This window comes from Vipera berus (genome assembly GCF_964194415.1).
Source record: "Vipera berus genome assembly, chromosome: 6".
Classification (NCBI taxonomy): Eukaryota; Metazoa; Chordata; class Lepidosauria; order Squamata; family Viperidae; genus Vipera; species Vipera berus.
This window is the reverse complement of record NC_138208.1, coordinates 13,688,764-13,708,781: the sequence shown is the minus strand read 5'-3', so window position 1 is coordinate 13,708,781 and position 20,018 is coordinate 13,688,764. Positions and strand designations below refer to the sequence as shown.

The 20,018-nt window shown below is 38.9% G+C and overlaps 1 protein-coding gene across 1 annotated transcript in view; it reads right to left on the bottom strand.

Annotated features, from left to right (window-relative positions):
* EFCAB6 (EF-hand calcium binding domain 6) overlaps positions 1–20,018 on the bottom strand; it is a gene marked incomplete at its 5' end in the record, with an annotated part of 134,053 nt that overhangs the window by 46,343 nt on the left and 67,692 nt on the right. Inside the window, 4 exons of the mRNA XM_081331367.1 lie at positions 760–878; positions 4,426–4,522; positions 13,455–13,690; positions 16,097–16,212. Of these exons, the coding sequence (XP_081187493.1) occupies positions 760–878; positions 4,426–4,522; positions 13,455–13,690; positions 16,097–16,212 (568 nt within the window). The remainder of the gene's footprint in view (positions 1–759; positions 879–4,425; positions 4,523–13,454; positions 13,691–16,096; positions 16,213–20,018) is intronic.

Below are 20,018 nucleotides of genomic sequence, written 5' to 3'. Positions count from 1 at the left end.
ATCTGTATTACTGCCCTATTTCTTTCTAAAGCATTAGTGATCCTTGCCACTGGCTATCACTTCTCATAATAACACAATAGCTATTACTCTTGCCTTGTAAACCAAAAATTCCTGGTTCAAACCTTGATAAAAATGTGCCTTTTGTAAAATTTCTATTGTTTTTCTGCTAAGTATCCCACTGTTGCTTGTGCTTTTTAAAAAAAGCACAGTGTTGCATTTTGAAATGGTGCATCAAAACAAAAAGAGGAAAAAGTAGGATGATCAGGGAAAGCACAATAGTAATTTTTTTAAAAATCGTGGTTTTTTGTTGGGTTTTGAATCAAGAAAGCTATGAAAGGTATTACACACTAGTAAATAATGACTCAGCTAAAGGGACATTGTTGCTGTGCAATGCAGACAATGAGTTTCTGGGGTTAGCCTGCCACAAACTGGAAACAACTATCACAAATGGGCAAAAGTTTTACTACAGGAAGCCTAACAAATAAAAATGCGTTCTTCAAAAGCAAAGCAGCAAAACATAGACTTGAGGTCACATTGATGGAGAGTGGGGGATTGACATAGATAATCACATCATTCGTTTCTAATCTCCAAAAATAGTGCCTTGGGTCTATTATGGAAGTGTAAATCAATCAGGCAAGTACAGATTAAACCATAGACATCATAGAGAGTAGTAATTCAAAAAAAGTAGAGATTTATTTTTCTTGACATGTATTAAAGTCTATGGGTAATGCGGGAAGGATATTATTAATAAAGCCTTACCTTGTCCAAAGTTTTTCAAATTCTTTGGGGTTTATGGGGATACCACATCTATATAGAACGTCCTTCAAATCTTTTTTTGTAATTATGCCATTTCCATCAGCATCATATTCATGGAAGTGCTAAAACATGAAATATATTTAATAACAGAGGCAAATGTTTAAAAGCAAAGGAAATTTCACCTTCTATTCATAAGCAATCATAAAAAAGAAAAGACATTATTTCCTCTATGATATCAAGGAATTTAAAAGCCTCAAAATCAGAAGTGAAGGATACACTAATTGAGGAAGAGAATTATATATCAGTTGGACTATAACAAAGGCGTACTTAAAACTAAATATTTTCTTGTAATGGTTTTAATAATTTTTTCTTATTTCTATCTTTTTCTTCTTCTCTAGCAATAGCAATAGCACTTAGACTTATATACCGCTTCACACTGCTTTACAGCCCTCTCTAAGCGGTTTACAGAGTTGGCATATTGCCCCCTGCAATCTGGGTCCTCATTTTACTGACCTCGGAAGAATGGAAGGATGGATCAATCTTGAGCCGGTGAAAATCGAACTGCCAAACTGCTAGCAGTCAGCAGTCAGGAGAATTAACGTGCAATACTGCACTCTAACCCCTGTGCCACCACAGCTCCACTAACAAAATAGTGGAAACTCAGAAATTATCCTAATGTATTCTTTTTTATGGTGAATTTTCCATCAATGTTATAACTGTAACAACCTCACTGACCTCTGTGTCCACTTACTAATACCCTGCATCAATTTTTTAATTTTCCCCCCTTCACTTGTTTCTCTTTTTTAGTCTTTTAAAAAGTATTAATAACAATAATAATTTCTAAAAGAGTTCACCAGCTAAATGGTGGACAGTTTGTCCTGCAAATAAGCAGATGGACTACATAGCTCAGATTCATCAATAAACTTGCAAAAATTCAAGCTCTATATACAGCATAGATTGTAATGTCTTAAGGCTGAACTCAAACCTTAATCAATTCCAAAGTGGTAATGAATTATATGAATATGCCTCATGAGAATGTCCCATAGACCATATAAAATATCATTGCCCACTATCACTTTCCTTCTTTTAACAATCATATGTTAAAGACAAAGACCTTTACATATCTCTCCATCAGATAAGGCATTGGGTCAAAAAAGTCAAAATGGCAGCTATGAACACATGATCAAACCTCTGATTCTATTGCACACGTGCAGCCACTATTGGAATTTTTTGACTCATCCTGTAGATTTTCCTGCCCTGAGATATGGACAGATCACTTATCAAGCTGGGATGATATTTAGGTGAGAGTTTTTTTTTCTCTCCCTAACTCCCTCACATAAAATGTAATGGAAGGTGGGAATGGCCTTGGGACACACCACCATGCAAAAGGCATCTGTATCCACAGATGCAGAAAGGGTCATGGGAAGCATTAGAGATGGGACCCTGTCTAGTTTTCCAGAGTGTAAAAGGAAAGGGGAGGGTGAATACATTCAGAATACTGCAGCCAGTTTTGGTCACCATATCACAAAAAACATGTTGAGAGTTTGGGAAAAATTCAGAGAAAAGCAACTAAGATGATCAAAGGCCTGGAGACTAAAACATACGAAGAACAGCCTTGGGACTTGGGTTTGGCTAGTCCAGACATGTCAAACTCACGACGTCACGACGTCATGTTGTGAGATGTATCAGGACTATTTTGCTATTGCTGGCAATGGGGTGGGCGTGGCTTCCAGATGACATGTTCGGCCCGCCGGCCGGCAGTTTGACACCCCTGGCCTAGTCTAAAGAAAAGAAAAAATAGGGGAGACATGATAGCAGTGTTCCAGTATTCGAGGGGCTGCCACAAGACAGAGGGGGGCAGGTTGTTCACCAAAGCACCAGAGGGAAGGACAAGAAACTTGGAATTAAGGAGAAACTTCCTAAGAGTGAGGCCAATTAACCAGTGGAACAGCTTGCCTTCAGAAATCGTGGGTGCTCCATCACTGGAGGTTTTTAAGAAGAGACAGTCACTTCTCTGAGATGGTATAGGCTCTCCTGCTTGAGCAGGGGACTGGACTAGAAGACCTCCAAGGACCCTTCCAGATCTATTCTATTCTATTCTATTCTATTCTATTCTATTCTATTCTATTCTATTCTATTCTATTCTATTCTATTCTATTCTATTCTATTCTATTCTATTCTATTCTATTCTATTCTTGCAGTAAACACAGAGCTAGGATTCATTGTTGAGCTTCTGGTCTGGACTACATCAAAGTTGTTCTGTACCAGCCTACTACCGGCCCTGCAGATAAGGCAGGGACAACCCCTTTACAAGAAGGCAAGAGGCTGGAACTAAGCCTGCCAAATTTATGGACACAAAAGCAAACAGAGCAAAAACAAGACACGAACCATGAAACAGGAGCTATTCAAACGGTTGCCTTCAGCAAACCAGCCCTCACACGCATTCCCCTTTTAAACAGTTCAGGGCGTGGCTTCTCTCTGCCTCCTTCCGAGGTGCCCCATTGCCTTCCTCTGTTTACTCCTGATTGACTGCCTCCTGCGTCGGGCGTCCTTGAACAGGGCCAGCTGTGGGTCATCTTCATCCACGCTGTCAGGCTCACACAGCTGGGTCTGCGTCATAACCAGGTGGGAGGGGCCTGGCTGAGGGCTCTCATCAGCAAGCTCTCCAACACCCTCAGCAACCTCTCCAACACCCCCCTCCTCCTCCTCTGAATCGTCTGACCCATCTGCCGAACCCACAGGCTGACCCTGAATCACAACAAAAGTATAGGCAACAATCAACCATGACATGTTGACCAAAATAGGGCCTTCTCAGTGGGGGCGCCTGCCCTTTGGAACCAGCTGCCAGTGGAGCTGAGGACTGCCCCCGACCAACTGGGGTTTTATTTATACAGGGACAAATATAATTTCTTTTTAAACTTGTTTTTAACTTTTGTATCTTGGTTTTTAATTACCCTGTAAACCGCCCTGAGTCCTTCGGGAAAGGGCGGTATATAAATGTAATAAAATAAATAAATAAATAAATAAATAAATAAATAAATAAATAAAAGGCAATGCTCCTCATTTATGTAGCTTCACAGTGCATTTGAGTCATGGCCCAGAAGCATTCTGGAGAAAACAAAATAGCCAAAGACTTGTGCTTCAGCTGATGTTTAATTGCACATATTGTGGGAAGGGAAGGGAGATGTGGTCAAGTAGCAACAGAGGAGGAGGAGGCAACTTACCTTGGGCCTAAACTTTACAAATTCTGTGCAAGATCCAATATGGATAATTTTACTTAATAAAGTGTTTGGGGTAGAAGCGATTAATGGAATAAGCCTTCTGGGTTTATTTCAGCTATCAAATTTGGAACTCCTATGCATTTCAGTCCCATTACCACCAACCATGTACTTGCATAAATAACTATAATGGATACATATTCTGCTGTATTCTTTTAAAGAATCTGAAAAGCTCAGCAGCTTAAAATCAGACAGTGAAATACATTGTTTTCAAGCTTACGACTCAGTTTGATTGCTAATGAGCTATTTGTTTATGTTTGTTAACGGCTTGCTTTAGATGGTTTTTTTTAACAACAATAAAAAATTCCATATCCCATCAAAGCTAAACATTGTCTGAAGCCCTGAAAGCATTTTTAGACACATGTAGGTTTCAAAGCTACTCAGGTCTTACCATAGCCAGGTCACCCCATCTGTTCTGTGCTTTGATAGTAAGATAGGAGTGTGCTTGTTCGCAGGCGAGATCTGCATCTGCTACCAGCCTCCTGGGTCTCAGAAAACAAAAATTATTATAATTATTTTTTTTTCTAAATGGGTTCATTAACATCTTGCAAGTTTTGTTTGTTTGTTTTCTTCTTATGTTTGGTACAGAGAGTTTTTAAGACTTACCTCAGAGATCTGCATACAAATGAGTGCCTTGCAATTATTCCCAACCCCCCTCCAGCTGCAAATTAAAAATCTCTTTAAAACTTTCCTTAATCCTTGTCAACATATGCAAATACAGATCGGTCAAATGTCTTAATTGCAGCTGAGATTTAAAGGGAAAATGTTTGTAAATCAACGCAGTGCTCTAAAGAGGCACAATACCTATATAAGATCCAATGAAACTCCAGCATATTGTGGTCTGAAGATCACTAGAAAATTGCTGTGTCTGTTCTACTCTAAACTCAGCTAAAGCCACTGAGAAGCTGCAATATCTCTTTTATTTGAGATCTCTGCTGTATGCTTTTGCTCTTTCAGAAGTTATGCTGAACCCATATCAGAAGAGCAGCCCTCATTCTAAACTAACAAGCAAGCTTTGTCCATCCATGTAACCCATGCAGGAAGGAGCAGCCAAACTCTGTCAAGACTTTATTAAGTTATATGCACATTTCTGGCTTCTAGTTCCCTTCAGAAACCAAAAAAAAAAAAAAGATTACCGACTGATAATTCTAGCTTGCCAGGTTCTTTTTTTGGCAGATAATATTAAATAGCCAACGATGAAGCTCCCCTCCTGAGTTTGTTGTTTTGGCTTTCTTTCAACTGTGCAACAGCGTCCTTGCTTGCTGTGGTTACATTTTTTTTTAAAAAAATAAAGAATTGCACTTTAATGACTTGAGTGAGTTCAAACAATACGTGAAGTGAGGGTGGTTAATTTTGAAGAATTCTGCCTGGAAGCTTGATGGGATGAATGTGAAACTAGAGAGATGAAAAAGAACAGAATAGCAAGATTGGATTTTTGAGTAGAGAGATAAGAGTCGGAAACATTAAGCCGCTCCTATTCATCCCAATTCCACAAACAAAATGCCTACAATTATGTCTCACACTTAATTTAACAGAGGACTACACCAGAACCAAACGAACAGCCCATAATGTTGACTAGAAGACTCCCACTGATTCCAATTAGGCCAACAGCCAATACACTATACATGTTTTGCAGAATGAAATAGAATGTGATGACACAAAGCTGTCATCTATGTTTGGGGGGGGGGTTGTGTCTTCTTACACTAATCTGAAACATCAAGAAAAACAGTGTACTTCATGTTTGGACCGTTCAACTGATTTTATGGGCACTTACTTTTAAACCTTGTGGTTGAGATTGGAGCACCAATATATACCTAAGCAGGAAAAACCAAAGGTACAAGTACAGATTAGGCAAAACCTGGCTCAAAAACAGTAACTGTTAAGAGGGACCTTGGAGTCCTAGTGAACGATCATTTAAACATGAGCCAGCAGTGTGTGGCAGCAGCCAAAAAAGCTAATATAATACTTGGTTATATAAACACAGGGAGAGAATCAAAATCACGTGAAGTATTAGTACTGCTTTATAAATCCTTAGTAAGGTCACACCTGGAATACTGCATCCAGTTTTGGTCACCACATTACAAAATAGTTGTTGAGACTTTGAAAAAAAGTGCAAAAAAGAGCAACTAAGATGATTAAGGGCCTGGAGAGAAAAACATATTGTATGAAGAACGGTTGCAGGATTTGGGTTTGGCTAGTCTACAGAAGAGGACTACAGGTGACATGATAGCAGTATTCCAGTATTTGAGGGACTGCCACGAAGAAGAGGGGGGCAACTTATTTTCCAAAGCACCAGAAGACAAGACAAGAAACAATGGATGGAAACTAATCAAGGAGAGAAGCAACTTGGAATTAAGGAGAAACTTCCTGAGACTGAGAATAATTAACCAGTGGAACAACTTGCCACCAGAAGCTGTAGGTGCTTCATCATGGGAGGTTTTTAAGAAAAGACTGGACAGCCACCTGCCTGAAATGGTATAGAGTCTCCTGCTTGAGCAGGGGGTTGGACTAGAAGACCTCCAAGGTCCCTTCCAGCTCTATTCAAATTGACCAAAATCAAGGTTTTAATACCTTGCAAATAAGACCAAGGGCTAATTTAGCAATTCTAAGTTGAATTCCACTTGATGTCAAAATCTTTTATTTATCACAAAAATAATTAAGGCTAAATATCTCAAACTGATTTTATCTAAGCAAGATTTCACTAGGCCTATTAAATGACACTTAGTACAAAACTAGGGTGAAATAGAATAATAAAGGAATCAGTTTCTTTACCCATATAGTCCTTAACTTAACGTAACTTACCTAAATGCAAGCAGTTACCAAGCACCCAAATTGTAATCATGTGACCACAGAGTTGGTGTGATGGTCATAAGTGTGAGGACAGATTGTAAATCACTTTTTCTAAGGCCATCATAACTTTGAAACATTGTTAAATGACTGGGCATAAGTCAAAGACTATCTGTATAAGCCATCCAAAATTTAAGCTATTATTTTAGGTAATTTCTAAGACACTTTTATGCTCAGGCTTCTAGCAATAGCAGTAGACATATACCATTTAGAAATAGACCATTTCATAGTGCTTTACTCTATGGGTGGTTTACCTGTGTAGAGGCACTATTTGCATATTGCCCCCAGCAATCTGGCTCCTCATTTTACGAACCTCGGAAAGATGGAAGGCGGAATCTGCGTGGGAACGGGACCCTATGGAAACTGAGGGAGAGGTGTCTGTGGCTTCAGAGGAATGTGGGGAAGAGCAGGCCGAGGCAGGCCAGGGCCCTTCAGGATTGGGACAGGAGGAACAGGAGAGGCAGAGTCCAGGCGATGAGCAAGGGCCACCCCCACCTGATCCAAGAGCACGGAGAGTGGAGAGAAGGAGGGAACAACACAGGCAGGTCTCACTACTCAGGAGGAGAGTGTCCCGCCCTTCTCCACAAGAAACACCTGAAGACTGAGACTTAAGGAGACACTGTGGGGAAGGGCATTTGTCGGGAACAAGCGCTGATTCCTTGGAGTGTTGTGTATTGTTGTTGATCTCTTGTTCTGTGACTCCTGTTTGGAAACCTGGAAACCCTGACTATTGGACTGACTGACCATGTTGCTTGAATGTTTAAAGACCTTGGACTGTATTTCGGATTCTCTCTTTTGAAAACTGCTCAGGCAAGCTAGGATTCGGTGGGGCTCGTTAAGTTTATATTTTCTTCCTTGTTATGTCTATGACCTCGAGTACTTTCTTATGCTAATCAGCCTGTATTTGAACCTACTTTCAGCCAGTCAGCTGAAGGGATATGTGTGTGTTCTTTTGTTGAAGGCTTGCCAGCAAACGGTGGGGAAAATTTGGAGCAATAAAGGAACTGTTTGAATTGCCAGCTGACTGCATTGCCTCTGTGCTGTGCCCTGGGTCATCACACTGTCAGGATTGAACTACAAGCTGTGGGCAGAGTTATAGAGGCCTCTCTATAAAGATATAGAGCTATACAGATTTAGCTTATGTCAATGTGTGTGATTAAATCATCTCGCACCATTATATTATAAACACTGATAATATTAAATAAGCATAATAATTTTTGTGAATATTCATATTTATATTCAAATTTATAAGCTGCTTATAAATTTGAGGAAAGTTCATAAAAAATATTGTAGTCTCAAACTGATGCAGTGAAAGCAGCATATCAATGAGCAATACAATAAACTAAAAACATGAATTGTCCAGAACTTCAATCGCTCTGTATTTCAAGCCAGCCATCTTGACTGTAGCAGAATTAGCTGGGATTAGTACTTGATTGGGCAACCACTGGGAAATGCTATGACTAGATGTGAAAACTGAAATACTACAGAAAAAAGGCCATGGCAACTACAACCATATTGCTGCAAGAAAGCCAACATGGAGGTAACCATACAATTACTAGGAGTAGGGTCCATAAGCCAGGGCACTTTTTAGTTGGCTCTTGAAAATAAAGGAAGGGTCTAACTACCCACAATGTTCCCTAACCTTGAAAATAATAATAATAATAATAATAATAATAATAATAATAATAATAATAATAATAATAATAATAATAATAATAATAATAAGAAGAAGAAGAAGAAGAAGAAGAAGAAGAAGAAGAAGAAGAAGAAGAAGAAGAAGAAGAAGAAGAAGAAGAAGAAGAAGAAGAAGAAGAAGAAGAAGAAGAAGAAGAAGAAGTTGGAAGGGACCTTGGAGGTCATCGAGTCCAACCCCCTGCTCAGGCAGGAAACCCTATACCATTTCAGGCAAATGGCTGTCCAGTCTCCTCTTAAAAACCTCCAGTGTTATCAAAGAGGACAGAGCAGAGCAACCTAAGAGAAAACAAAATGGGATGGGAACCTACATAAACAGACAGTTTTCCTCCCATGCGGTCACTTTGCTAAACAACTAATTCCCACAACAATATTTTATGCCCTGGGATGTCAAATCACCTAGTAGGGCTGTATTACTATTATCCTTCTCATCTCTCCTATTACCTATTTCCTTAGCTTCTTATGACTATAACTTTGTTATTCGTATCTCATGATTTATGTTGTTTTTATTAGTATCCTATTATGATTTATGTTGATTATTTTGTATCCTATGACTATCACTGAGTTTTGTATCTTATGATTTATAATGATTATATTTAATGGTTATGATCAAGATTTATCACTTGTTGCTTGTATGTATGCTAAGAGTTTATGCACCAGAGATAAATTCCCTGTGTGTCCAATCACACTTGGCCAGTAAATAATTCTATTCTATTCTGTTCTGTTCTGCTCTATTTTAATTCTGCTTGAAACATTCTTCAGAGTCTTATATTTTCTTCTCTTTACTCATTCCTCTGCCCAAGAAAGCAAAAATGTTGTCGCAGTATCCCAGAATTGTAGAATTAGGAGGGACCATGAGGATCATCAAGGACACGGTGGCTCAGTTAGGATGCTGAGCTTGTCGATCAGATGGTCAGCAGTTTGGCAGGTTGAATCCCGAGTGCCGCGTAACAGAGTGAGCACCTGTTACTCGTCCCAGCTTCTGCCAACCTAGCAGTTCGAAAGCACGTAAAAATGCAAGTAGAAAAATAGGGACCACTACGGTGGGAAGGTAACAGCGTTCCGTGCGCCTTTGGTGTCTAGTCATGCCGGCCACATGACCACAGAGACGTCCTCGGACAAGCGCTGGCTCTTTGGCTTTGAAACGGAGAAGAGCACCAGCCCCTAGAGTTGGAAACGACTAGCATTCATGTGTGGGGGAACCTTTACCTTACCTTTATGAGGATCATCAAGTTCAATCTTCACAATGGGAAGGAAAACTAATTAACCCAAGTAGGAGAAGTGATTGTCGAGCTTCTTCTTAAAAATCTGACAGATGAAGAACCTACAACTCTTGTAAGTAGACTACTTCACTCTTACATAATTCTTACTGAAGTTCATCCTTATGTTTAAATGACATTTGAGTAACTGCACCCAGTTACTGTGCCAATGAAAAAATAGTTCCTGGCCAACTTCCTTATGGCACCCTTATATGTACTTCACCTCAGTCATCATCTTTCCCCTCCAAATTCTTTTCTTCAGGCCGACTATCCCAAGTTCTTAGACTATGCTCATATGTCCGATATCACCTTTGTCACCTTCTTTGCTTTCCTGTTCTAACCTATCAATACCTTTCTGGAAAAGTACTGTCCAGAATTGTTCTCAGAACTCCAAGTATGGTCTCATTGGAACTGATGACTTCAAGAAAACCAATTCAAAATCATGGATGTGGATGCAGGTATAGCAAGTTCTTTATGTAGATTTTAGCGCTTCAGTTCCTAGAGGTGATGAGAGTTGAAAGGATACAATGGAAGGAGCATGACCAACAGGCACTTTTCTGCTCCCCCTTCCACGAAACTGGAACCTCATGAATTTCTTTTTAAAAAAAAAACCTGCTGTGGTTTTCCAGATTTCTCATCAATTTTCCAATACTGTGGATCTGTGATGAGGACATTTTTAAAAGCTTCTTAAATGGTTGCCTAGGTTACCTTACAGCTGAGCTACAGGATGTTGAAAATCAAGTGGTTATACTTCAGACTTCGCATAGAGAATGTATAATAGAATATTTATATCTCATTTCCCTGAAAAACAAAGTTCCTTTCAGAAATAACAGTGCAATTGAAAGCAACTTAATTAAACACAAATAGGAACTTTAAATAACAATTAAAAAAAACACCAGCCCAAAATCCTACAAGCTGCAGATTATAGAACATATAAATCTTGGGTGAAAATTACAATAGATTCCGAAAACCAAAATGGTATAGCCCAAACTTTCTTTGTTTTTCTGTGGATTATTCCACAATTTTGGCATGATCACCCAAATGGGGGCTGCCAATCACATTTCAGTTGATTTTGGTACATTGGAACCAAATCTTTTAAATAAATAAACTTGATTTACTGAGTTATAGTAGAAAGAAAGATGATCTTAACAGAGATAAGCCATATCCATTATTACAATGAGAAAGTGTAGCTTAAGTCCCAAACAAGTATGCATATGCTCAGGCAGATGACTCTCTTAATTTTCATGGGCATAACAAAAGGGGCGACCCAGCACAATCGAAGTCACAAGATTTTATTGTTATAGCCATTCTCAATAAAAGTAGACCTAACCTTCCTGTGTAATTGATTCCTGGTCTACTTGGTAAAATTGACAATTGTTTTTAAAAATTATGTATGTAAGATCTGAAAATGATACTTATGGAAATGCTTGATTTTTAAAACATTACTATGTATTTAAAAAGCAAAAATACATTCATTCATCATTATTCGTTATTCATTTATACACTGTCAAATATTCTTACATTCCCACCAAAAAGAACAGAATGATGTTCTGATTCTATCTCGAAATATTTTATATCCTAAATTACTTTACATCATACTGGTAGTATCCTACATAACATTTCTTGCATCCAATATTAATTTATTTCAGAATGATGCAATGACTTGAATTGAACTGAATACTTTATTTGGCCAGGTGTGTTTAGATATACAAGAAATTTGTCTCTGGTACAAAAGCACTCGTGTACATGCAAACCATCATCATCATCAACAACAACAACATCATCATCATCTACTTAGATGTTACCTTAACAGCTCTCTCTTAAGGTTTTACCAGTCTCAGACTGTGAATTGAATTAAAGATTAAGAAGATTAAATCTATAACAACAGCAGCAGCAGCAGCAGCAGCAAAACAACAGGCAGTGCCTGGAGAGAGCAGAATAGAAGAGAAAGAACTGGAGAAGATAGCAAAATACAAAGACCTACAAATAGAAATAGAATGACTGTGGTAAAGGCAAGCAAGGGTAGTACCAATAGTAATACGGGCCTTGGGTGGAATCCCAAAACAACTGGAGCACTACTTGAACACCATTGGCATTGACAAATTTCCCATCAGTCAGTTGCAAAAGGCAGCCTTACTGGGAACAGCCTCCATCCTGCAACCATATCTGTAACATCATCAGACATCCACATCTTCCTATCCCAGATCCTTGGTAAGGACTCGATAGGTGGACAAAAATGCCAAACACAGTGTGAACATCTGTCTGACTGTGCAATTATTATTATTATTGATCATCGCACAGTCAGCCAAATGTTCAGACTAGATTATCATCATTATCATCATCATCATCATTAGTCTGGTTCATTGATATTGAAATAGCATGTGATGCACGAATTGAGGAGAAACAGCTAGATAAAAATAACAAAATATTGTGATTTTCAAATTGAAGTTGAGTGACTATACGGAAGAAGAAATCAACGATTGCACCAATAGTAATAGGAGCCCTTGGAGCAATACCCAAAGGGCTGCCTAGATACATGGAGATTTTGAATTTATTAGACCTGAATATCCTGAGTTTTCAAAAACCACCCGATTCGGAACTGCCTATATACTCAGAAGCTACCTTAACAGCTCTTAGGTCCTTGGTTAGGACTTGAACTGTTAAGTTTCTACCACTCCCAGACTCTTAATCGAATCAAAGATTAATCATCATCATAATAATAATACCAATAAAAGGGAAGTAAAGAAAATAAGAAAAGATAAATACTACTACTATAGTCATACTACGTGGGTTAATAGACATTAGGCAACACTGAATTAGGTGTTCAGCAGAGTGTTGGTATGAGGGAAAATGCTGTCCCTGTGTCTAGTTGTTTTGGCATACAATGCCCTTTAGCGCTGTTTCAAGGGAAGAAGTTGAAACAGTTTATGTCCAGGATTTGAGGGGTCTGCAGATATCTTCTTATCCTCCTAGGTCCTTTATGGAAGGCAAGCTGGTGGCCATTGTTCTTTCTGCAGTCTTAACTATCCATTGGAGCCTGTACCCGTTTGGTTGCTGTACCAACCGGCAGTTATAAAAGTACAAATAACAGACTCAATAATTCCTCTGTAAAACTGTATCAACAGCTCCTGGGGCAATCTGTATTTCCTGAGTTGATGCAGGAACTTTCTTTGTTGTACCTTTTTAATGATAGTTCTAATGTTGAGCACCCATTTTAAGTTCTGGGTGATTATAGAACCCAGAAAGCTGAAGCACTCTACTGAAATCCCAAAATGACCAGACAAAGCCCAAAGATGGGGTGGGTCAAATGTGTTATCAGTTTGGAATCCTTAAGTATCCACAAGAGTTCTAATTCCAGCCCCAGGTGAATTCTGGTAAAACAGAAGGGCTCCTCCTAAAATCCATTCTCATCTTTACAGTTTTAAGCATGTTCAGCTCTAGATTATTACGACCACACTGCCACACTACAGGGCCTGTTGTTCAACCTTCCATCTATATGCAGACGCAGCACCATATCACATGAGGCCAGTGACCATTGTATCGCCTGCAAATTTCAGAACCAATTAAATAATAATGTAATGATAATGTAAATCAAAATAAACCAAATTTCTATTCTTCTTACCTGTAAGTTGTGGTCAACCAAGGACGCATCTCTTTAGTTGTGTGAGTTTGGAACAACTGAAGGAATTCCGGATAATTCAGGGTGGAGGTCTCATTCATTCCCAAGATACCAAGAAGACGCACATATTCCTCATCTGTCATGCTGATCATGAGACTGTCCAGCAGGCGTCGGAAATCAAGCATTGTGATTACACCATCATTGTTCCTATCTATTTTACGGAAGGCAATATATGCATCCTAGTAGGGAATATCCAACTGAGTATCAAAATTGGATCAACCCTTTTATTTTCCACTCAGAGAAACTACAGTATATTATACTATAACATTAACTCTTCAGCTAAAAGTATTTTTTTAATTAATCTTTTTACTGGATTATTGGTACAAATTCTAAATTTAAAACTATTTAGGAAATAGGTCACATGGGAAATCTGAATGTTTTCTTTTAAAGCCAGTTTGGACAACCATCTAAAAGTTTTTAATAGTGTACCGTATTCTGATTAATTTGTTCTGAGCATTCTATAAATTATTTTAAAAATTGCACAGCTGATTCTCTTACATGCAAAAAAGATAAAAATAAAGGCAAACATGATTTGGTAAATACCTAGTACATAGTTTATCTCAATATTTTTCAGAACTTGGTAACTTTAAGATGAGTGCATTGGCTGGGGAATTCGGGAAGTTGAAGTATACATTGGTTGTTTGCTTCAACCATATCAACTCAACCCAATTTTATCAAGTATGAGCTTTGAAATAAAATTAGAAATTCTTTATAAAAGATTGCAACAGCCACTCAGATTATGACACTGCACATATAGAAAGCAGATCTGTAATAGGACATGAAACAAACCGTAAAGTATAAAGTAAACTTAAATTTTAAAAAGTTTGAAGTCTTTATTGATATCTTATCTTTATATGCCTATTTAATTCACATTTGCTCCTAAACAACTCAATCAATGTCAGCCACAATCTGATTCTTTTCCAAAACTTTTATTGAGATGCTACTGTTCTTCCCTCATAAACACCGGAAAATTTTGAAATCACAAAATTTAATTTAATTTAATTTAATTTAATAATTTGATTTCTATACCGCCCTTCTCCCGAAGGACTCAGGGCGGTGAACAGGGCAATACACAATAAAAATATTATACAAAAATTAAAAAGCCATTAAACATTATGCCCTTAAAATTAATACATATTACAATTAAAACTATTTATAAAAACCCAACCCCATCCCGTCAGACCAGGCCAGCTTGTTCGAAAAAGAAAGTTTTGAGATCGCGCCGGAAGGAGCGAAGGTCGGTGGCCGTCCGGAGCTCAACCGGTAAGCTGTTCCAAAGGTCTGGCGCGCCCACAGAGAACGCTCTCCCCCTGGGGGTCACCAATCGGCATTCTTTGATCGGCGGCACCCTGAGGAGGCCCTCTCTGTGGGAGCGCACTGGACGGAGGGAAGTTGACGCAGGCCGCAGGTGTTGCCGTAGGTAATCCGGACCCATGCCATGAAGGGCTTTGTAAGTCATCACTAACACCTTGAACCTCACCCGGAGAGCAACCGGTAGCCAATGCAGCTCGCGGAGCAAAGGTGTAACATGGGAGTATCGGGAAACTCCCAAGACAACTCGCGCGGCTGCATTCTGTACCAGCTGGAGTCTCCGGGTGGACCTCAAGGGCAGCCCCAGACCAGACAAAGCCCAAAGATGGGGTGGGTCAAATGTGTTATCAGTTTGGAATCCTTAAGTATCCACAAGAGTTCTAAGTCCAGCCCCAGGTGAATTCTGTTGACTCTTATCAACTGTCAATTTGACTTGGCCATTAGTAGATCAGATTTTTGTGTATAGGGTGTAATAAAATTTTAGTGCTTTGAACTCAACTCCTGTTTCTGATGATTTGTGCCTGACAGATGGAGGATCTGAATCTACAATGGAGAAAGGAGTTTAGAAGGAATCACAGAAAACCCTAAATATCCCCTCATTACCATTCTTTGTAGCAACTGGTTGTGCACAAATACTTTTCTATAAGAGTAAATTATGGTAAAATTAGTTTATTTTGTGTATTATATAGCTGGGCTTTTTAGCTTTAATCCCGGTGGCCAGCATAAGTAAAAACACATACAATATACACTATATGAAAATAGCTAAATTGTCACATACAACACAGGAGTGAAAGTCATGTATGTAACCTTGTATCCAGAGATGTTACATAACATAACATTCATACTGCTCTGTTGAAGCACTCACCTATTCATTTATTTCATTAATTTTGTTATGGCTACTCACTTCAGTAGATTCTGGGTGGCTTATAGAAAAGGGGACTGTATATATATACCATTCTGATAGAATCCAGAGTCACTGCTGTGTTATGGGTAGCTATATAGATGTAGATGATCAGGCTGAGCATGAGGGAGGGGTCAAACATGTCATCTGTCTCGTCCTTTCGTGCCCACAAGAGATCCCACCATGAACTCCATTGACTCTGATCTATTGCCAATTTGCTTTGTCCATTAGTAGTTCAGATTCTTGTAGAGAGCATGACCTTGCAATAAACCTTTGTATTCATTCTAAACAGCCTGAACTTCCTGATTTTCCTGTCTTTGAAAATAAATACTCAAACAAAATTAATCATGGTGAGAAATCTGAATGCAATTACCCCATATTCTTCCGCAAGCTTGTCACTATACTGGCTGAGACATTCTTCAGCAGACATGAAATGACTTTTGCTAGCATTGACTCGGCGATTTGAACAGGCTCCACCCAATCTGGAATCTGAAATAATATATCAATAACAATCCATGTTATCATTTTGCATAACATAGATTTGAATAACTGACTTTAGAACTATAGTACATATTGATCAACATGTTGTTCACTACAAAGCAATAGTTCAGATCCCTACAGAGCAATGCAACCAATTAGATGGACCTATTACCTACTTTTATCCAGTCTTTCTTAACTTCTGCAACTTTAAGGTATGTGGACCAACTCTTAAGAATTCCCCAACCAGCATGTTAAAGTTGCAGAGAAACAATTACCTAATCTATATATTTGGGGAGGGGGGTATCCAAAAAATTATGATGATAATCATGCTTGCCCAATTTTGTGAATTTTGTATATTGGATTGGGTGGAAAGAAATTTTGACAGGTTATATCCATCTCCACTTAATTATAAATGTTGAGGTCTTTGCTCAGTATAGTTTATATATATATGCCAGCTTGGTCATATTTTATCCAATAAATGGGTAAAATTGGATTTGGTATCTTTTTATTTTTTATTAGAACTACCTATTAACTTTAGAATCTATCTCTGCTCCTTATGGAAAGTGTTGGCCTGTTACTTTGGGGGGAGAGTTGGAAGGACCTTTGAGGTCTTCTAGTCCAGCCCCGTGCTTAAGCAGGAAACCCTAACCCATTTCAGACAAATGGCTGTTCAGTTTCTTTTTAAAAGCCTCCAGTGATGGGGCACCCACAACTTCTGAAGGCTCCATTAGGAAATTTCTCTTTAGTTCTAGTTTGCTTCTCTCTTTGATTAGTTTCCATTCATTGGTTCTTGTCCCGCTTTCTGGTACTTTTGAAAATAGTTTGCACCCCTCATTTTGTGGCAGCCCCTCAAACATTAGGAGAATGCTATCATCTCAGCCCTAGTCCTTCTTTTCACTAGACTAGACATATCCAATTCCTGCAACTGTTCTTCATATGTTTCAGCCTCCAGCCCCTTAATCATCTTTGTTGCTCTTCTCTGCACTCTTTTCAGAGTCTCAACATCTTATAATATGGTGACTAACACTGGATGCAGTATTGCAAGTGTGGCCTTGCCAAGGCCTTCTAAAATAATACTATCAGTAGAACTTCATGTGGTCTTGATTCTATCCCTCTGTTAATGCAGCCTAGGATTGCATTGGCTTTCTGGGAGTTGCAGCACACTGCTGCCTCAAATTTAAGTGATTGTTTACTAAGACTCCAAGATCTCTCTCATAGTTATGGCTATTGAGGCAGGTTTCACCTAATCTGTACTTGTACATTTGATTTTTCTTGCTTAAGTGTAAAACTTTACTTTTCTCTCCATTGAATTTCATTTCATTATATAGGGGCCTGTGTTAAAATCTGTTGAGATCCATCTAGAACTTGAGCCTATATTCTGGGCTGTTGGCTATCCCTGTGAGGTTGGTATCGTTTGCAAATTCCATGAGTTTCCTTTTTATTCCTTCATCTAAATTGTTTATGAAGATTCTGAAGAATACTGGGCCTAAAACGGAACCCCAGTGCTTACTTCCCTCCATGTAGGGGTAGTTCCAGTAAGGACTACACATTGAGTGCGGTTTCTTAGCCATTTACAAATCCAACTGGTGGTGATGTTGTCTATCCTGCACTTTTCTAGCTTACCAAGAAGTAGGTTGCAGTCTACTTTGTCAAATGCCTAACTGAAATTCATATATACTATGTCCACAGCATTTCACTTGTCCACTAATTTAATCACTTTGTCAAAGAATGAAATAAGATTTGTTTGGCATAATCTCTATTTGACAAATCCATGTTGGTTTCTGGTTATAATTTTGCTTCCTTCTAGATTTTATTATCTTTTCCAGGATCTTCCCAGGTATTGACATCAGGCTGATTGGTCTGTAATTTCCTGGATCTGTTTCACCCCCACACTTTTTTTTTTAAGACAGGAACCACATCAGCTCTTTTCCAGTCCTCTGGTAGTTCCCCGGTGCTCCAGGATCTTTGAAAGATATGGTTTAATGGTTTCAAGATCACGTCTGCCAGTTCCTTCAGAATTCTGGGATATAATCCATCAGAGGGTTGGACTAGATGACCTCCAAGGTCCCTTCCAACTTTACTATTATGATTATGATTAGGTCCTGGTGATTTGAATACATCTACCATTTTCTTGCTTATTTTAATTTGAATTCCTAGTCTATCTTTTACAGTTCTGTTTTTGATAGGCTGGGCTATTTTCTCTTTTTGTGCGAAGACAGATGCAAAGAAAGAATTAAGCAGCTCTGCTTTCTGCCTGTTGCCTATCTTACTTACTTACTTACTTGCTTACTATCTTCTCCCATTAGTGGACCAATTGTTTCTTTGACTTTCTTCTCTTGAAAGAAAGTTTTATTATTATTATTATTATTATTATTATTATTATTATTATTATTATTATTATTATTATTATTATTATTATTATTATTATTATTATTATTATTATTATTATTGACATTTATTGCAAGTCTTAGTTCATTCTGAACCTTAGCTTTCCTGACAGATTCGGGCTATATGCTGGTATTCTGCCTTAGTTATGTGTCCCTCTTTCCATTTTTCAGCTCTGGGTTTATTCCCCTCCCCACCTTTGCCTGGAACATGGAATGAAATTGTACCTGTGATTATATCTGACAGGGAATACAAGTCTCCCACTGATGCAGCTTAGCTTTCATTTTGAATTTGCAGTTTTAATAAAGGGACTTGCACTGATTATGTGTGTGCATCTTGTTGGGTATATTAGCATCAGGAAAAATACATAGAACTCTCATCTCAGTGATTCTGTGGTATGCTAGTGTACATGCAGATAGGTGCCCTACTGTAGATCTTTCAGAGAAACCTTATCCCCTCTCTGTGTGTAGATCTGAATCCAGAAAATCTCTCCCCCATCTCACTCCCCCCCTCCAAATTCCTTGGGTGAAGCTCATAAACTGAAGACATTAACTCCTGCACACCTGCAAGGGTGAGGTAGTTCTCTCTTGAACACTTGAAACCAAGGCTCTCTGCACTTCCCTCAAGGAAGAAAGATGCCCAGATATGTTCTTGGTATGGTGAAGTGAGAACCCAGACAAACCATGAAGGACAACACAGGAGTCCTGTGCTCCTGTAAATGGCTTTTGTGCAACATAGGGAGGGGCAGAGATTTCCTCCCCTTCATGGATTACTGCCTTGTCGTGGCGAAGGGGCTTGCGTAATTCAATGAAGCTATGAGCTATGCCGTGCAGGGCCACCCAAGACGGAAAGGTCATAGCAGAGAGTTCTGACAAAACGTGATCCACTGGAGAAGGAAATGGCAACCCACTCCAGTATCTTTGCCATGAAAACCCTATGGACAGTACCAAAAGGCAAAACGATATGACGCTGGAAGATGAGCCCCTCAGGTCGGAAGGCGTCCAATATGCTACTGGGGAAGAGCAGAGGGCTAGTACTAGTAGCGCCAGAAAGAATGAAGCGACTGGGCCAAAGCTGAAAGGACGCTCAGCTGTGGATGTGTCTGGTGGTGAAAGGAAAGTCCGATGCTGTAAAGATTTTTTATCCATAGGAACCTGGAATGTAAGATCCATGAATCAAGGAAAGCTGGACGTGGTCAAACAAGAGATGACAAGACTGAACATCGACATCTTAGGCATCAGTGAAGTAAAATGGACAGGAATGGGTGAATTTAATTCAGATGACCATCAGGTATACTACTGCGGGCAAGAATCCCTCAGAAGAAATGGAGTAGCCTTCATAGTCAACAAAAGAGTAGGAAAAGCAATACTGGGATACAATCCTCAAAATGACAGAATGATCTCAGTTCGAATCCAAGGCAAACCATTCAA